Source organism: Cylas formicarius, unplaced genomic scaffold, assembly GCF_029955315.1.
Source record: "Cylas formicarius isolate icCylForm1 unplaced genomic scaffold, icCylForm1.1 PGA_scaffold_10__41_contigs__length_53128322, whole genome shotgun sequence".
NCBI classification, from domain to species: domain Eukaryota; kingdom Metazoa; phylum Arthropoda; class Insecta; order Coleoptera; family Brentidae; genus Cylas; species Cylas formicarius.
The window spans coordinates 16,498,425-16,516,449 of NW_026844214.1; the positions used below are offsets into that span (position 1 = coordinate 16,498,425).

At 33.6% G+C, this 18,025-nt stretch overlaps 1 protein-coding gene across 2 annotated transcripts in view; it reads right to left on the reverse strand.

Moving 5' to 3' along the window:
• The window catches only part of LOC132699862 (nephrin-like), a 508,010-nt gene that overhangs the window by 17,233 nt on the left and 472,752 nt on the right, over positions 1 to 18,025 (reverse strand). For both annotated transcript variants that reach the window (XM_060666811.1, XM_060666820.1), the window contains 2 exons: positions 2,906 to 3,052; positions 846 to 1,048 (listed from right to left, as the gene is read on the reverse strand). In XM_060666811.1, coding sequence (XP_060522794.1) covers positions 846 to 1,048; positions 2,906 to 3,052 — 350 coding nt within the window. The remainder of the gene's footprint in view (positions 1 to 845; positions 1,049 to 2,905; positions 3,053 to 18,025) is intronic.

Sequence of the window (18,025 nt, forward strand, 5' to 3'; positions counted from 1 at the left end):
TGAGCAGAGGGGCAGCGACAACTGATATCTGTCTCAGGTGGGAACCGAGATGCCCTTTCTATGAAGGGAGACAGGATTGAGATCTTATGCTTCCATACACCATACAGAGCGAGGATGTTTACAAAGGACGAGTGTCTTTGTGACGGAGAAAATATTCTTGTGTCTCATGAGTAAATGGACGGGTCTATCTGAGCCTCTGGGAATCTAGATCTATGAAATATTAATGTGTGTCCTCGAGAACCTCAACAGAGAATACTCGGAGAGGCATGTTTATATTTGCAGCGACAGTCGAGCGGCCGTCCAGGCTCTTAGCTCTGTGAAGATAAGCTCGAGATCGCTACTTGATTGCCGAAAAACATTAACAAGACTGGCATAACGTAATTCAATGAATCTGGTCTGTGTACCCGATCATGTGGGTATTGCGGGCCACGAAATGGCAGACAGACTGACCCGGGATGCGACAGCAACATCATATCTCAGTATTGTATAATGAGTTACAAAAACTACAAAACACTGTCCAGGACGCCCAAAGAAAACAAAAACTGAAAAAAAGCGAACGCTTTTAAAAAACTCAAGTTGATGGTGTCTGTGCAATTGGATTTGTGTTTGTTTTATTTTGCTCGGTTGGGATTCTTTTATAACAAGCAAAATAGAAAATTACTTTAATTTCATGAATAGGTGACAAACTCGCTTTTTTGCGGTGGGAGTCTTTTCTGCATAAAAAACATTAAATATCTCGAGTGTCTAATTTAACTGTCATCGTAATGTAAGTCGTTGTCGATATATCAATATAGCATCTAATACATGTTCATTAAGAAAAAAGAAAACCGGATTTGTGTGCTTACCCTGAACCTTCTAATGGCAAATATTATGAGCCCCACAGCCGCTGCGACTATCAACGTTGATCCAGCAGCTAGCATAATATATAACCACGGTCCTGATATGGCCTTTGTCGGGCTTTCGGACGGTTCCGTCGATCTTCGGAGTTCTTTCAGACCGGGCGCAGGGAGTGTACGTATTTGCAGAGAATTAGGATATTTTGACGATCCTGTAGAAGGAAAGGCTAACTGTTTACTTCGACTAAATCAAGATAATGTAGGGGTGGGCATATCTTAATGGGATTGACTGAGGCGACAATATCTACAAGTGTTGCTTGTGTCGCTTAATTGACATAAATACACTAAATATACTTTTTAATCACAGTTTTGGGAAATAAAATAATACAAAAATTTACTTTACTTACCTACATACCCCTTACATACAACATTATATCTTGAAACGGAAGCTAATTTTTCAAATGAGGGAAATAACGTCACCCGTTCGTTTAATTGCAAAGCATTTAATAGAGCAGAAGTGAAGTTTCTTATATTATTTAATGTTGTTGTTTACAAAGTGTTAGTAACATTTCTATTCAATAATCTTCCATAAGGTTAAGTAAACCCCTTCAAAAATTTGAAACTAGCTTGCATAAACTTTATATACAGTAATAGCGATCTAAGTCAACTGGTAGAATAAATTTTTATATAATTAAATCTTGTTTTATTTCAGTATCAACATATAATGTCATTTGCGGGAGTTTATACTAAAAAAAAATCTGGAAATTTAACGGTGTGCAAAACAACAACAAAGATGATGAAAACAAAATCTTATGGACGTATTTAAGTAGAATCCAATGGCGTCCTCGGATTTGTTGCAAAACATATTATTTTTAAGATGTAAGCTAAAGTTATGCTTTTTAAAACGGAACACCCTATACTCCCTTGTCTAAAATACCAAATTATAAACCGATCTAGCATGCGAAAAGTGTAATTTTACCACGTCACCACCACGTTACCACTATTTCCTACGGATCGGATGCACTTCGGACATTTCCGAGATATTACCGCACGGCTTGAATTTGTCAATTTGTCACGTTTGTCAATTCTGACGGCCAAGTCAGTGAATTTATTCGTGCTGTTTTGCAAAAATGTACCGAAAAACTAACGGTAGCAGAAAAATTATAGTAAGCAACACGTTTGGTAAACTTTTTAAGGCACTCGTTTATTAATCACTCGCTCCGTTCGTGCCAAATGTCGTTTACCACAATTGTTGCATAATATACTGTTTTTATTTGATTGCGCTTTTTATACACATTTACCTGTTTTAATTTTATTCTAGTAAACATATTATTCTTATTATTGTTTTATGACAAAAATCCGAATATAATATAAAAACAGTAAACTTAAAAAAAACTGCTCCAACTGATTTTCGCCAGTTGCCAGATATTGTCCGCACAATTTACGAATTCTTCTTTGGGTATTTCCGAGAATAATTATTTAGAACGTAGAATCCAAGATTTAGATTTTTTTTTACAAAGTGTAGAGATACAATGAGACACCACAGAAGTAAGACCATTTGTTCTATTAAATGCCCCAAGAAGAATTCGAAAAGTATGCGAAAAGTATCTAGAAGGTGATGTAAAATACAAAAGGCAATTGAAATGGTTAATGGTGTTTTAACCCTGTATCTCAAAAACAAAACATGCTAGGATTGTTTTAAGAATAGAAACTTTTGTTTCACGAAGATCGAGCACACTGTTACGAAAACCATATTTCTAATAATAATTGGGATACCCCGTAAAGCAACGAAGAATGGACACACTATACATGTGCTTGTCTTAATGTTATAAAGTTTTATATTTAACAGCCTTTTTAAAAGTATTTATCTACTGAGGTAAGGTGTATAATAATATGAGTATCATGCACGCAGCATAATTCCAAGTTAAATACGAGGTGGAAAAATCGGAAACCAAAAACCGTAAATTTTCAGGTAAATTCATTAAAATCATAAAGTTGGAGTAATGGCGAAGCATAAATAAAAACTAGTTTCGCTCGCGGCTCCTATGCGCATATAAATTTATACAAACCTTTTGAGTTGAATGAATAAATTGAAGCATAATATTCTTGGGCAGGTTCCAAATTCGGAATGTAAAATTCTGGGGTAGCGAGGGCCGATATATTGGCAACGGCAAGGTCCCCAGCGTACAACATTAGAACGAATTTTTGTTTCAGACCTAAAATATAAAACGAAATCAATATTGTATAAGTTCGTACTTACGTTTTGACCCTCGTTCTGACGACTTCCCCAAAAAGAGTTATTTATAACGAATGAACAACGGAAATTAATGACAAACTTTTGAGGTATGAATAGTTAATTCACTAAATTGATTATTCAATGTAATTAATAATTAAAAGATTCTTTTTAAGACGTCTTTAAAAAATCATAAAAGTTAAATATTTCAGAAGCACCCCTAGCGAGGAAACAATTCAACGTAACGTGGGTGTTTTCTACAATTAGTCTACAAACTTTCCTTTGCTCTTTCCTCTAGCACATATTTTTCCCATCCACTAACAAGTTTCAAATCCGTTCGGTTTAGCATTGTTATTTATGAGTGGATAAATAAGGTGTATAAAACACAAGTGGCTGCGTTCGCAATTGGTGCTTTAAAAATAAACCCATAAATACCTCTTTTTCTATTCTGAGACTATCGCAAATGAATCAATTTTTTGCGAGCACTCGGAATAATAGATGAAAAGTGTAAGTACGAAATTTGTTCCTTGATTTTCATTAAGAAAATACTTTTTCCTACTTTCCTGTAAAATATGTTGTTAATAGTGTACATTCTCAGGAGGCCATGTGTATATAATAGATATATTATAAATAATAAAAAAATCCATCATCAAACAGAAGAAAAAAAAAGTTGTTAAGGGTTGAATAACATTCTTCGGTAACTTCATAATTTTTTTTCCCTTGAGTTAACTTTTTATTTTCGCGCTGTGTATACAACACCCCCACCATACCCAACCTTGGTTAAGCCGCGCGAAAAGACAGACTTGCGTGAGCGTCCGTAGTGCGAACCACGAAAAAACAAGCTCTCTTCTGTGACCGGTTCGCGAGAACCCCGCGCTGTGTTGTGGTCCTTACCACCCCCAACCTTCCAGAAAATACCCCTAAGAAGACCCGGCCGGGCAGACGACGACGCGGGAAACCATCAAGGTGGGTGATTAACCGTTTCGGGTGTTGTATGTCCTACCGTTTTCTTGCCGCTCTTTCTCGTTTAAATTTTGAGGGTGATTTACAACCACCTTCCCCCAACCCTTTACAAAAGTTTTTAGCTTCTTTACAAAGGCAAATAATTTAATCTTATCATCTGACGTGGTGATTATCGAAGTTAAATATTTATTTACATTTTTAATGAAAACCGTAGCAAATAGTTATTGATAATTGTTAAGAAGTCGTTGAGACGCTATTAGGGAAACAAACGTACCTAGAAATTTTTAAGAAATGTTATTAAGTAAATCGACCAAGAGGAGGAAATGTTGGAAAGGAGCGTAATTATCAACTTAAATTTAAAAATTTGATTTCTCCAAACAATATAATATTAACCATAATTTCAATTTCAAAACTCTGATCTCGTTTGTTTAATGTTGTTTGCTCTATATTTGCAAAGAAAGTAGTTGGAGTGTTCAAACATTATCTTAAATCTTACATAGGGCTTTTCCTACGTTATTGATGATACCATGAGTCACCAGGTGGAGTCTTCTAATAAAATCGCACAAAAAAATTCTCTAATAACTAAATAAACATTATAACATAAATAAAAAACTTAACGCCCAAAAAAAAAATTGTTATTAATGTCTAATTATCTGGAATTTTCCAAATAATACCCTCCGAACGCACCAAATTATCTACCCCGTAGTTGACAATTCTACGATTTGATATGCTTAGCTGTTTTTAAATATTTAGAATTATCACTTATAGTCCTATTAATAGTTAGGTTTCTTCTTCTTAAAATTCCATCTTCTATCGAAGGTTGGAAACCATCATGGCAATGCGGACCCTATTGACAGCCGCTCTAAACAGCTCGGTGCTGCTACATCCGAACCAATCCCTCAGATTTCTCAGCCAAGATATTTTTCGCCTTCCGACACTTCTTTTTTCTCGGATTTTTGCCTGAATAATTAGTTGTAGCAAGCCATATCTCGGGCCCCTCATTAGATGTCCCATGTATTCAAGTTTTCGTTTTTTGATTGTCACCAAAATTTCCGGTTCACATCCTATCCTTCTGTGCACCTCAGCATTTCAGACCCTTTCTGTCTACGATATCCTCAGGATCCTTCTGTAACACCAGAGCTCAAATGCGACCAGTTTATTTATATGCACCTGCTTCAGCGTCCATGCTTCCATGCTCGAGGTCATCACAGAATATGTATGAGTCCACTCTTTCGATGTTGGTGTTGTTTATAGCTAAGTGGCAGTTTATGCGTGGTGATTTAGTGACGACCATAATGTTTGTTTTGTTAAGGTTGATCTTTAACCCGTATTTGTTGCAGCATGTATTTATTCTATGCATTAGATTTTGCAAATCGTCGATGTTATCTGTTGTGATCACTGTGTCATCGGCGAATCGAAAGTTGTTGAGAACTTCGCCGTTTATCTTTATCCCCTCTGAGCAATCATCCAACGCTTCCCGGAATATGGCCTCACTATAGACATTAAAGAGCAATGGCGACAGAACACAGCCCTGTCGTACGCCCCTCAGTATATGGATGTCCTCGGTATATTGATCGTCTAACCTGACCCTAGCTGTTTGGTTCCAATACAGTGTTGATATTATATTGATGTCGCCCTTGTCAATGTTTTTAGCCGTTAGAATTAGTTTTTCATGTTTCACCTTATCGAAGACTTTCTCGAAATCAATGAACCCCAGATATATATCTTGGTTCATATCGAGACATCTTTAGGCCAACACGTTTATACCAAACCTCTCTCTCGTACCCATTCCATTTCTAAAACCAAACTGGGTGTTACTCATATCCGTTTCAAGGGTTCTCAGAATACGATTGTGAATAATTTTAAGGAACACCTTTAGTGTATGACTCATTAGAGATATGGTTCGATGATCAGCACATGTTGTGGCGTTTGGTTTCTTGGGGATGGCAACGAAGGAGCCACTGTCTAGGTATTGTGCCCGTCCGATATATGGTGTTAAACAGGTCAGTCAAGACATAGTTAGATTTACATATGTATAATCAGTATTTTTCTTTATTCATTGCACGACGATTTCTTCTAGGCAATGGATTACGATGATTTTAGATAAGATATTCCTATTGCAATAATTAAATATTTAACAAATTTAAACTATTTAAAACGGTAGGCAATCAAGAGACATGATTTGGTCAGATAAACACAATATTTGCTTTCACAATAATCTTGATAATTGGCAATGAATTATTTCTGTCAAAAAAGATCTTTAATTAATTTTTAAAAAGTTTTCCCACTAGTTGCTGAATTAGTGATTAAACGTAAATTTTAATGCTAAAATAAGTGATAATATTAAATATTTGAAAACAGATAAGCATATCAAAATATAAAACTTTCAATAACAAAGTAATTTGTGGCCCTTGAAAGAAATTGTAAAAAAGGTAATAAACATAAATAATAACATTTCAACCAATAATAAATTAGCATTTTGTTTCGCAAATAATAACAAACCGTAAGTAAAAAATTTCCTCAAAATCCATCATTCTTTGGCGTAGAGCTATTTATTCATCTTTATGTTAGGATAAAGGTATCACTTGGTTGTTGTGAGCTTATTTGACTAATGATACAAAGAAAATTAATATCGTTGTATGCACTATTTTTTCAGAATATTATATTTTTTTGCCACTATGTTAGAAAACGCGACCTGGTGGTAGAGTAAGCAATTTCAATCGACCCACTCATAGTACGATTGATATTTATTGAAGAAAATGTGCGACCACGCCCCACGACTTTCCTTGCTGAGATAGAGCAAACAGCATTAAACCGAAAAGAATAGAATTTTTCCAGGCTTTAAAAGAGTACCTTCCATAACATTAGAAATTTTTGTAGAAACCGAGTTTTAAAATTGAAGATAAGAATTACGCCCCGGGTTGCCATTTCAGCAACTCGAAAATAACTTCCATTATTTTCTTGGTCGATTTAATCTTTTTTTTTTAATTTCTAGGACCGCCCGTATCTCGTTGCCCCTACTGGCGCACAAGTGCATTAAGTCCATTCACTAAGGGTAGTTTATAGTCAGTTTGGTTTCTAATTTTTGTTTGTCTTGGTAGATTATTTCCATTCAGAATTGTTTGACTCCATGTAAGCAAGAAATTAACGGAGCGCCCAGCAGCGAGAAATCAGGTTTGGGTGCGATTTCCATGTTATTACGAGATTTGATGTCAAACTCGTCCTTATATGGAAATCAAATCCAATTTAAGCTTCTGTTCCATAGTCGATACATTTACATAGTGCCACATTTCCCCAATAAGGACTGTGCATTACTTCGAAAATTCTGTTCGGTTCTCTATAGGAGTTCGAGTTTACTTGGAACCGCGAGTAACGATTTTGCATTACCTCTTTGTCGTGTCATGCCTCAATGATCCGAGATGAGATTTATTATCGTCGCCGGTTGTTATTCCATTGTTGACGGCGATAATTAATTGCCCGGACCCGCCGAAATTACCGGATTGATGAGGAATGGTTTCTAATTGCGCACGCTAACCGTCTATTTCGGAAAACGATATTCGACGCCTAGCCCCCCCACCACCTCCCGAGAAATTAGTTAAAAATCGTATTGCATCTGCCTTAGTTTGCAAGGGCCGCCTTGTAGGTATAAAGATAGGGTGCCCATTATGGGATGACACCTTATCTGAGAACCCGTAAAAAAATTGTAAAAAAAAAATTAATACCAAAAATTGTTTGGATCCACTTCTAACTCTAAAATATTCTATTATTATGCATACAGAGTAATTAAATACTATCAAAATTTTATAAGGAAAAAAAATCGCTACAAGTCTTTTTTTTATGGAAACATCCCATTTTTATTTTTATTGTTTCAGAAAAGCGTTTTATTGCTAATATTTCGATATCCACAACTTTTTAAAAAGTCACCCTTTTTTAAAATGCTAAATACAATAAAATTATAAAAAGGGGGCATTTTGTAATTTTTTTTATCAACTTGAATTTTTTTATTTTTGAAATATCAAGTCAATCGCAAAAATCCTATAACAAATGTTTTTTCTCAGTCGGAGAAATCGATAGATATATTTAGACCCGCAAACGTCTGTAGAAAGTTCCAAGGAATTAATGCCTTAAGATACAGGGCGTTCTGTTTAAAATTGGAACGTTGTTACTTGTCCCCGAAAATAGAAACATCGTGTATATATAACCATATACTATTTTAAAATTATAAGTGAATCCAAACAACTTTTGTCTCGAAGTTTCTTTTATATTTTTGTCACCGAAATCTTAAATTTTGAAAGCGATTTTTCTTTAAAGTCCACCTAGTAAATTACCAAAAAAAAAAAGAATTTTAAGCTTAGTTTTATTACCTTTACCATGTATCTATTAAAATAAAGTCATCGATTTAGGTTCAATGTTTGTTTAAATAAACAGATTTAACTACTAAACAATTGAACTGATTCTAATAAAGCATTAAACAAAAAGTAGAATAAGTACATTATATCATTATATCATTAAAGATTAAACACTTGAATGCTCTTTATTTAAGATAGCGCGTTCCCCGGTAGCTTTAGTATATATTATATTATATATTCACAATCGGATATTTATGGAGATTTTACCGTACGGCTTCAATTTTGACGTTTGTCACTTCTGACGGCCATGTCAGTGAATATATTCGTGTGGTTTTGTAAAACTATACCCAACAACTAATACATAGAAAAATGTTATGCAAAATATCAGACAATTTAAATACTACCTGCTATAAGCTACAATTAAAATCTAGTGAACTATTCCGTAAGTAAGGTGACATTTGTAATTTGAGTTTCGCCCAGAAATTTTACATACCGTTCGCATGAACTTTAGTGGTTTTTACAGTATTTATATTAATATCTTGTCAAGACCAATTGTACCATTGTGAAATATCCATGTCTCATCAGTAGAAACAAAACAAAATTGAAGGTTAGGACCTGATTTTTCTTGCTTATACGACCTTAAAACTTTAATCCTTTTAAAAGCTCTATCCTTGGATGATTTTTGTTCCAATTAAAGTCTTTTTCTTTAAATAAACTTAATGATCAATTGCAAAAGTTAAATAAACAACATAACGTTTTAAAAATGTGTTTATTCTGTTGTTTATATGACGTATCCAATAATACATCTCTCTCTGTCTAAAAGACAACAAAAGCAGATCTGATCGGAACGATAAACGGATAGGTTTAATGGCAACTAGTAAATATTTTGTTTGAATGGTATGAAAATTAGTTATCCGATAATCTGTTATTATTTTTAATTTAAAATGCCGTTTACCACACTTGTATAATATACCATTAACCAATTTGGATCGATGTATTGTAATAGTTATGTCCCCAATGATTTTTGGTTTAAAAGTTCAGTTAGTCGTTCGTTGAATAAACGTCCGCGTCCCAATGATGCAAAAAGTAGCATACAGAATTATATGATGGAAAAAGACATGTATTTTGAGCAAATATTGAAACCGTTTTCAATAAAAAAATTAGGTATAACAAATAAATTAGCTAACTAGGTATGTGTATAAATTAGCTACCGTATCAAGAATAAATATAAATAAGTATAATTAAATTAATTATTTAATTTAATGGCTCATTTGAAAATTCACTTTTTCACCACTTGTATTCATGTGCACGTCTTATAGTATCTAAGTAGATACCTAGTCGGGCAACATTTCATCCTATCACGAATGAGTCCGTCCCTGCCGACCACCCTCTGGGTTTTAATGGCAATAAATAATAATGCATGAGATAGGGGTCCTTTCCTATGCTAATAACTTTTCCTTGCGTTATCAAAATAAAATAAAATACTTGACCCAAATTTATAACATTAACTAGAGACATTAGACTAAACAACATTAACAAAACATATGTGAGTTCTGCCATTAATAATATGAATCGTCAATAGGAAGAGCCGAAAAACTGGAAAACTACCCTAACTTGAAAATTATGTTCTAGTTTTAAGGGGACAACTGTCCAGGAATAATTTTCAATAACTACATTTTCTTGAAACAAGGCGATCGTTGTTTACTGAATAACGAAGTTCAATTTTGATTTCTGCTGCTTATGTTATAGTTAATAACTTATGCGCCCTCGTTGGAGTGTAATTGAATTAATCAATCAGGTTAATTGCTTTTGGATGGAGCTTTCGAGAATGATGAATTTAACTACCCCGCTAACGTAACAAAGTGCGAGTAGGCAGTAAAATCACGTTGGGCAGTAAAAATGTCGTAAAATCGAATGGAGAATGATGTGGATTTGAAGGCTGTAGTGTTGTAGAATTTTTTCAATTTAAGAAGATGCAATCAGGAAAATATTGGAATTAGCAGTTAATGAAGTATTATTATTAAATCTTAAATAATTATTTTCCGACCGTTTTGAAAATGTCATTATGAAACCAGTTAGTTATTTAGGTTGAATTTTGGGTCGCTGTTTTTACTGTTTTACCTTGTATGTGAGAGATATTAAAATGGTACTAAAAATATATGCTCATTTTTCAATGGATAACGAAAATAAATGTAAAATTTTAATTGAGACTTAGATTATACAGGCTTTTCTTAAGATCATGACCTTGTGCTTAATTCTTCCAAACTTGTGATCTGTTATTTAATAATAATAATAATAAAATTTCACTTTCATGTTTAACTATTGTCAGCAGCGCCACCATCGGAAAGTAAATTCGCGAACAGGAAATTATTAAACAAAAATAGCCCATACCATGCTACCACAAATAACAGCACTCACCACTGAGCCCGTCGATATCTCAAGCTGCTTGTGATTACAAGAACATCCTTCTCTAATTTTTCTCATTACCAACGTTCATCGGCTAACACAAAATCGTTCAAAATTCAGTTCGTCGAATATTTCAATCTCGAACGAAATTTTCGCTGCTATCAGAATGCTAATTCGATAACGTAGAGGCATTAATAGCCCACGCCTTCGGTAGTGTAATTTTTTTATCCGTAGGCGACTAAATAGAATATTCAGAGGTTTTTTTTCCGCGTCGGAAAAATATTAGACTTGCAAAACATCCCAAAAGGTTTCAACCTACTAAACGCGTCATCATATAGTGGAAAACTTTTGTAATGCAATTATTGCAGTTTTCGCGACTTTTACAACAGAGCCCTTTAAAAGAAAATTACTATACTTATAAGATGTATGGTGTGTCTCAAAGTATAACGTCTCTGCTTTTGATGGAGCCTCCTCGAAAAAGTAATGAGTAACTTCATGTACAAGTCATTAACATACAATGCAACAAGATTATTTTTATTAATTAATAATTAATTAATCAATTAATTAATAGTATCAAAATTAATAATAATAATAATAATAATAATAATCTTGTTGCATTGGATAATTCGTTCAAAAGCAATTGGTCACTTTTTTATATCTGTGAACAGATCATACCTATAATTTACCCATAGGTGAGGGATAACACAGGAGCGAGTCAGCTAGATATTGACCATGTGTTGGCTGATATCAATGACAGTGCCGAATAATTGGTTTCGAAAAAGCTTTTTACCAGTAAGCTAAAATTTGGCAAGTGCGTTTTCGGTGCAAGTGCAGAACAATAATTGAATAATCGTTGCAAATGTGCAAGAATCACATTTGTTTTGTAACTTCTAGAGCAAGATCAAGAGCAAAAATAAATCTATTTATAGTTATTGAATCCCCAAAGATTTTTATTGAATTTTCGGCGTGTATATACGGTGCAGTAGTTTACGTTCAACAAAATATTTTTACAAATAGGGGCAAAGTTTATACCGCATTTCATTTTCGGTAATAAAGTCAGGCCAGAAGAGGAGAAAAAGGTTTTAGCTATGAAAGACCTCAAGATATTCCACTAAATGAAGAAGAAAAACTAGCAAATGGTCCCCGTACTATGGAAAAATGGACTTTTGGCCTGTCCCGGAAAAAAAAGTAATACTTACTACTAAGAAATACTAGCAAATGGTCTCCGTGCCAGGCAAAAAATAGGTTTTTTACCTATCCCGGAAAGAAGTAATACTTACTACTAAGACATACTAGCAAAATGGGCTTTTGACCTGTCCCGGAAAGAAGTAATAATTACTTTTTCTTCAAAGAAACTTCCACAGGCTACTGTAATGCTTTTTACAAAACTTCTGGATTCCTCCTGCGTCGGTTTTTGCTTAGTCGAAATTGCTGACGTTTCCCCAATTATCCTGTTAGCTTCTTCAGAGCCTGACTGAAACTGAAAAACCGACGGAGGAGGAATCCAGAAATTTTGTAAAAAGCAAGTAATACTACTAAGAAAAACTAGCAAACGGTCTTCGTACCATGGAAAAATGGACTTTTCGCCTGTCCCGGAAAGGAGAAATACTTACTACTAAGAAAAACTAGCAAATGGTCTCCGTACCGTGGAAAAATGGGCTTTTGGCCTGTCCCGGAAAGAAATAAAACTTACTACTAAGAAATACTAGCAAATGGTCTCTGTACCAGGGAAAAATGGGCTTTTGGCCTGTCCCGGAAAGAAGTAATAATTACTACTAAGAAATACTAGCAAATGGTCTCCGTACCAGGGAAAAATGGGCTTTTGGCTTGTCCCGGAAAGGAGAAATACTTACTACTAAGAAAAACTAGCAAATGGTCTCCGTACTGTGGAAAAATGGGCTTTTGGCCTGTCCCGGAAAGAAACAAAAACTTACTACTAAGAAATACTAGCAAATGGTCTCTGTACCAGGGAAAAATGGGCTTTTGGCCTGTCCCGGAAAGAAGTAATACTTACTACTAAGAAATACTAGCAAATGGTCTCCGTACCAGGGAAAAATGGGCATTTGGCCTGTCCCAGGAAGGAGAAATACTTACTACTAAGAAAAACTAGCAAATGGTCTCCGTACCGTGGAAAAATGGACTTTTGGCCTGTCTCGGAAAGAAGTAATACAAACTGTAGCTAACTATGTCAAAGAAAACCAAACAAATACGCAGTTTAAAGATGGTAAGCCAGGAGAAGACATTCTTAATCTACTACTATTTTGATATACTTGAAAAACCTGTAATTGAGCTTGGTTTGCAAGATCGTCCATCACAATTTGGAACCTGTATGAAAGTATGTATGAAAATTGTCGGACACAGGCAAATATTTCCATAACATCCCAAGAAGACGACACGATTCCCATTGTATCATTTGATGGGGTTTTGTTGAAGTCAACCAAACGTGAAAACAACCCCTTTTCGAAGAAAAGAAAACGCGTGTCCTTAGGAGCAAAGTAAATAACTAGGGGCGACAAAATTTTAATACAACAAAAAAAAGTAAACCAAAAAATAAAACTAAAAAAATAAAATAAAAAAGTTTGTAGGCGAAAGATATCTGAAAGTAGTTCTAACGATGGTAGTACAGTGATTTAAGTGAAGAAAGAATTGTTGAATTTGACGATCTAAGTACAAGTGATTTGGACGAGTTGGATAAACATGGAATTGGTGACGAACCTACGTTTATCAAAATATAAATTCGCGATTTTGAGTTGGTAAATTTTCCTGGAAATACAAATATGTTTGTTTGGTAAAAAAACTCCTTAATGATGATGAAGCAGAAGTAATAGACTTAAAAGGGCTCACAAATGAGTGCCATTTTATTTTAAAGCACAACGATGTCGGCACCGTACTACTGCACCGTACAATGAGGACATAAAGAGTAAAATGTCTGTCCCAAAAATATCAGAGACGACTGATTACGAAGAGTATATTTTTGACACAGCTCCTAAAATGTTTCAAACATATTTTTTTAATAATTGTTCTTTATTTCGATCAGGATGAATTAATGTTTTTAATTTTAGTTTGAAAGGACTTTGTTTGAATCCTAAATTTATAATTTCGTACTACTACTTACTTTGTAATACGACTTATCCCTAAAATATATTTTCTAGTTATATTTTTTTGATAATTAGTTAAAGTAGAAAATAAAAAATAGAAAATAGAAATGACATAGCCCCGGACCAGCGGGGCAAATGAGCTTTCAAAAAAATATATGTACTCAAAATTGGCAAATACTATATTTTGAATAAATAAATATTAATAATATCTAAGTGAGTGATTGCATTAATATGACAAATACACGAAAACCTATCAATTTAAAAGAAGTAACTTCCATAGTTGTTTAATAATCATCTATGGAAATTTTCGTTCGCATTTGCACCTTCCCTTATATTGCCAATATTTCAGTACGTATACAAAATATTTGTTAATGTACGTAAACAAATTAATCCTTACAAATCTTCTATAAAGTTCCTATATGATACTGGCCTAAAATTAAAAACTACCGAATTATTAACATATTTATTTTTTAACAAGTTGGCGGTGTGTGTCGGAACAGTTTTAAAGTATGGAAAAAATTACGATGCATTTGAACATTTAACCTATTTTTTCATTCGAACCCTCTGCTGTTTTTTTTAAATGTATTGCTATATTTATTTTTCGCGCATTCCACCTGACGCTCTTTTATATAATTTTAATACTTTGAGAAATCGTGGCGATATGACAATCAGAAATAATTTATTGAAGTTCAATTTATTCAGCACATCTGTTATATATAACGATGTCGTTTTTGTACATAAAAATTTGGCAACTGTGTAAATAATGGTGGACTTTTTGAAAAATTAACTATTAATAGAGATGAAAATTGAAACTGTGAATCTACGAACTTTGTTTGATGACTTGTTTGTGGGTTGGTAGCGTTTTTATTTATATATAACTGATAACGTCTATTATTGAAATGCTATTTTTTTTTTAATAATTAATTGTTTTAGTAATAAATGTAACGAAATATTCTTCCGACGTTTATTGAAACACCGACCCAATACAACAAAAACCGAATTCGTATATTTGAATAATGACTGTAGAATTTGCAAATACAAAATATACCCAATGCTATTCCAACCGAAAATTGTATTACGTCGCTCTATCAGTAACTTTAAATTCGATTTCCTGCTAAATTGAGTTACGTAATGGAGAGTAATTAGAATTTTATGCGACGGATTGCACTTGTCAATTGGGATGGTCTCATTGGAAACCTGTTTGGAAATTCGACTGGGAAATCGGAGTGGTGATAATTAATAAGGGGCTCGGGGGACTAATTGAGCGCCGAGAAATCGGGAATGACTTCGATGAAACAAAGATTAATTATAGATGCGTTCCGAATTCCACCACTTCATCAGAACCAACGGACCTAATATGGTGCGAAAAAGTCACATACAACACAAAAAAAGAAGAAAAAATGATAAAGAAGAAAGAAGACAACCATTTTCTTACTCTTAGTCAACTCTAAGCATGTTGCAAATCGCTGACGCCAAAAAATTGATTTTTTGCTACAGCTTGATATTTTGTAATTTCTCGTTTGAAGATGTAGATGGAACTGATATTTGGTTTGCCATTTTCAAAAACTTGTTATTTTCACATTTTATATTTCGGGATTTGTAATAAAAAACTATAAGCTACCAACAAACATATCTTTATTGTTTCTCAAAATATTCACCCTGATGACCAATACAATTTTGCATTCGATAAAACCAATCATCAAAGCACTTTTCCCTCATCGATTTTGGACGACCTTCACGAAATTTATCCTTAAGAAAACTAAGACCACGATTGAAGTCCGAAAACCTGCGACAAAAAGTAGTCCTAGGTGGTACTTTAACTCCAAAAGTCGAATTAAGTTCATCGATGGATTGTTGTTGAGTTAGTCCACGTCTAAAGTTATAAAACATTATTGCACGAAAATGGTCCCGATTAAGTACCATTTTTAACCGTCACCATTTTTTTAATTTATCACAAAATACACAAACAACATTCTTTCGCCAAAAAATAACTGAGTAATCCTAACCTCAAAATTTCAAACTTCCCCACAAAAACGTTAGTCGCCAGTAGTTGTAGATTTTCATAATACCAGAGCACATACTGCAAGAATATTATAAAACTAGTATGAGGTGAATATTGACACCTTGGACTGATCTCCACGCAATCCAGACCTTAACCCAATTGAACATTTATGGGATCAAATGGGTAAATATCTTAGAGAACATCATTCCCACATGAATCCTTGGATGGCTCAAAGTATGTGTAGGGCAGAAAGCACCCGATATGACTTTTTATTGGTTTAGTCGTTATAAGTTCGTTTCATTTTTTTTTAATAAACTTTAATATTTACATTATATATTAAATTCCGTATTTCATTTGCAATTTGCTAGAAAATTGATATTGACCCAAATTTTAGCAATGCGCTAATTTTGATGCGAAGTGTGATTGTTTTAGTAAGTATTTGAAATCTTATATTATAAAAAGTCATTTTCCTGAAACTTTGCCTAATAAAATTCATTTGTAAAAGTCATAAAACAGTGATGCTAGCAAAACGTAGATCCTGCGGGTGTTCCAATGGCGAAATGCGTATGCCTGTGGTTATTGCGGGTTAAATGTTTAAAGTTAGCCGTAAATATATTTAGTTTTGGTTTAGTCATGCACGCGGCGATAATTCCGAAATTTGTATTCAATTTTCATTTTAAAGCGATTCGATAATGGCGGTTACCATCCTAACATATACAGGGGGGTCCACACGAGATGCTTCACCCATTTGAGAAATGATAACAGCTACAAAATGAATTTATATTTATATAGTATTTACTTGTTATGTATAAATGGATTTACTGTACAAAAAAACAAAGGTAACGAGGTTCTAAAGAATATGGAGGATTTATACATTTATACAATATATGCAACAATTTTTGAAAATAAAGAATAGTCTGGACAGTTTTAATTAATTAAATAATATTCCCTATTAGGTTAAAATGGCTATAGTCTATAAATAATTCAGGATGTAGGTCGGATGCGTGTAAATACACACCGATTAGTATTTAAGCAAAATATTTGGGAAGTGTCTTCATTATTATATAAGATCCTACGATCTGATGGTCTCATGGATTCTTCTGTATCATTTCCTAGCATCGTTATATATAACAGATTTGCTGTTAGTTATAGAAAGCTTTTCTAGTGTTCAAGATCGGTATAATACGGGGAACTATTCTAGAGCCTCTATTATTTAATTTTTGTATTATTAGATTCGTAAATTTAGACATGGAATACATGGTCCTTTCCTATGCGGACAAGATGGTAGTATTTTGGATGGTTATTCTTTTAAAGACGTGCAGATAAAAATTGAAAATGTTTTAAAAATATTAAAGTTGTTTTTGAACACTTAAATTATCCCTTAACGTAAGTAAGACTAAATATACCTTTTTATATAATTAAGGAAACTAATGCTATAAAATACTTGGGAGTAATTCTAATGTAATTGTAGAAGTTACGAGAATTTTATTATTATAGAGCCTTAGTTGCATAGCTTCTGTGCTATGGGAGGATGTATAGTTTTCTTCTTTAGCAGTTAAGAGTAATACATAATTCTATAGTTAAAATAACTTTTAGAAGAGAAATTTTGCTCTAGTGTGTTACTTTATAATAATGTTAGTACAGGTATATATACATAATTATCAAACAAGATTTCAGCAACGGATTGTATTTTAATGTGAATGTTTTCGTGCTGTTTGAAAAAATGTACCCAAAACTAATAGTCGTAGACAAAACATAGTATGCAATATGTTGATAAACTTATTCAGTCAATCAAACAATATTTTTTTAGGAAAATATTGCCAAAGCAACTATGCATTCAAAGAAAAATCCAACCAAATGAGCAATTACTAGGTCAGATCAATTGGCGTCCTGTTGTGAATTTTTGATTATTAATTTAATTAATTATTATTATTACAGCTGTGCAAATATCTACCTATCAAAAGTTTTGGTGAATTAGCCAAATATTTTTACGAGTATATTTAAAAATTTCGATTTGGATGGAAATTTGAATGCTACATCTTCCATAGAAGACAGTCCACCCACCTGTGTTTTGGGTTTGGCTGATTTAGGTTAGTTTTAGGTACGGTAATCAAATCAACTGACTAACAGGCTTTAAG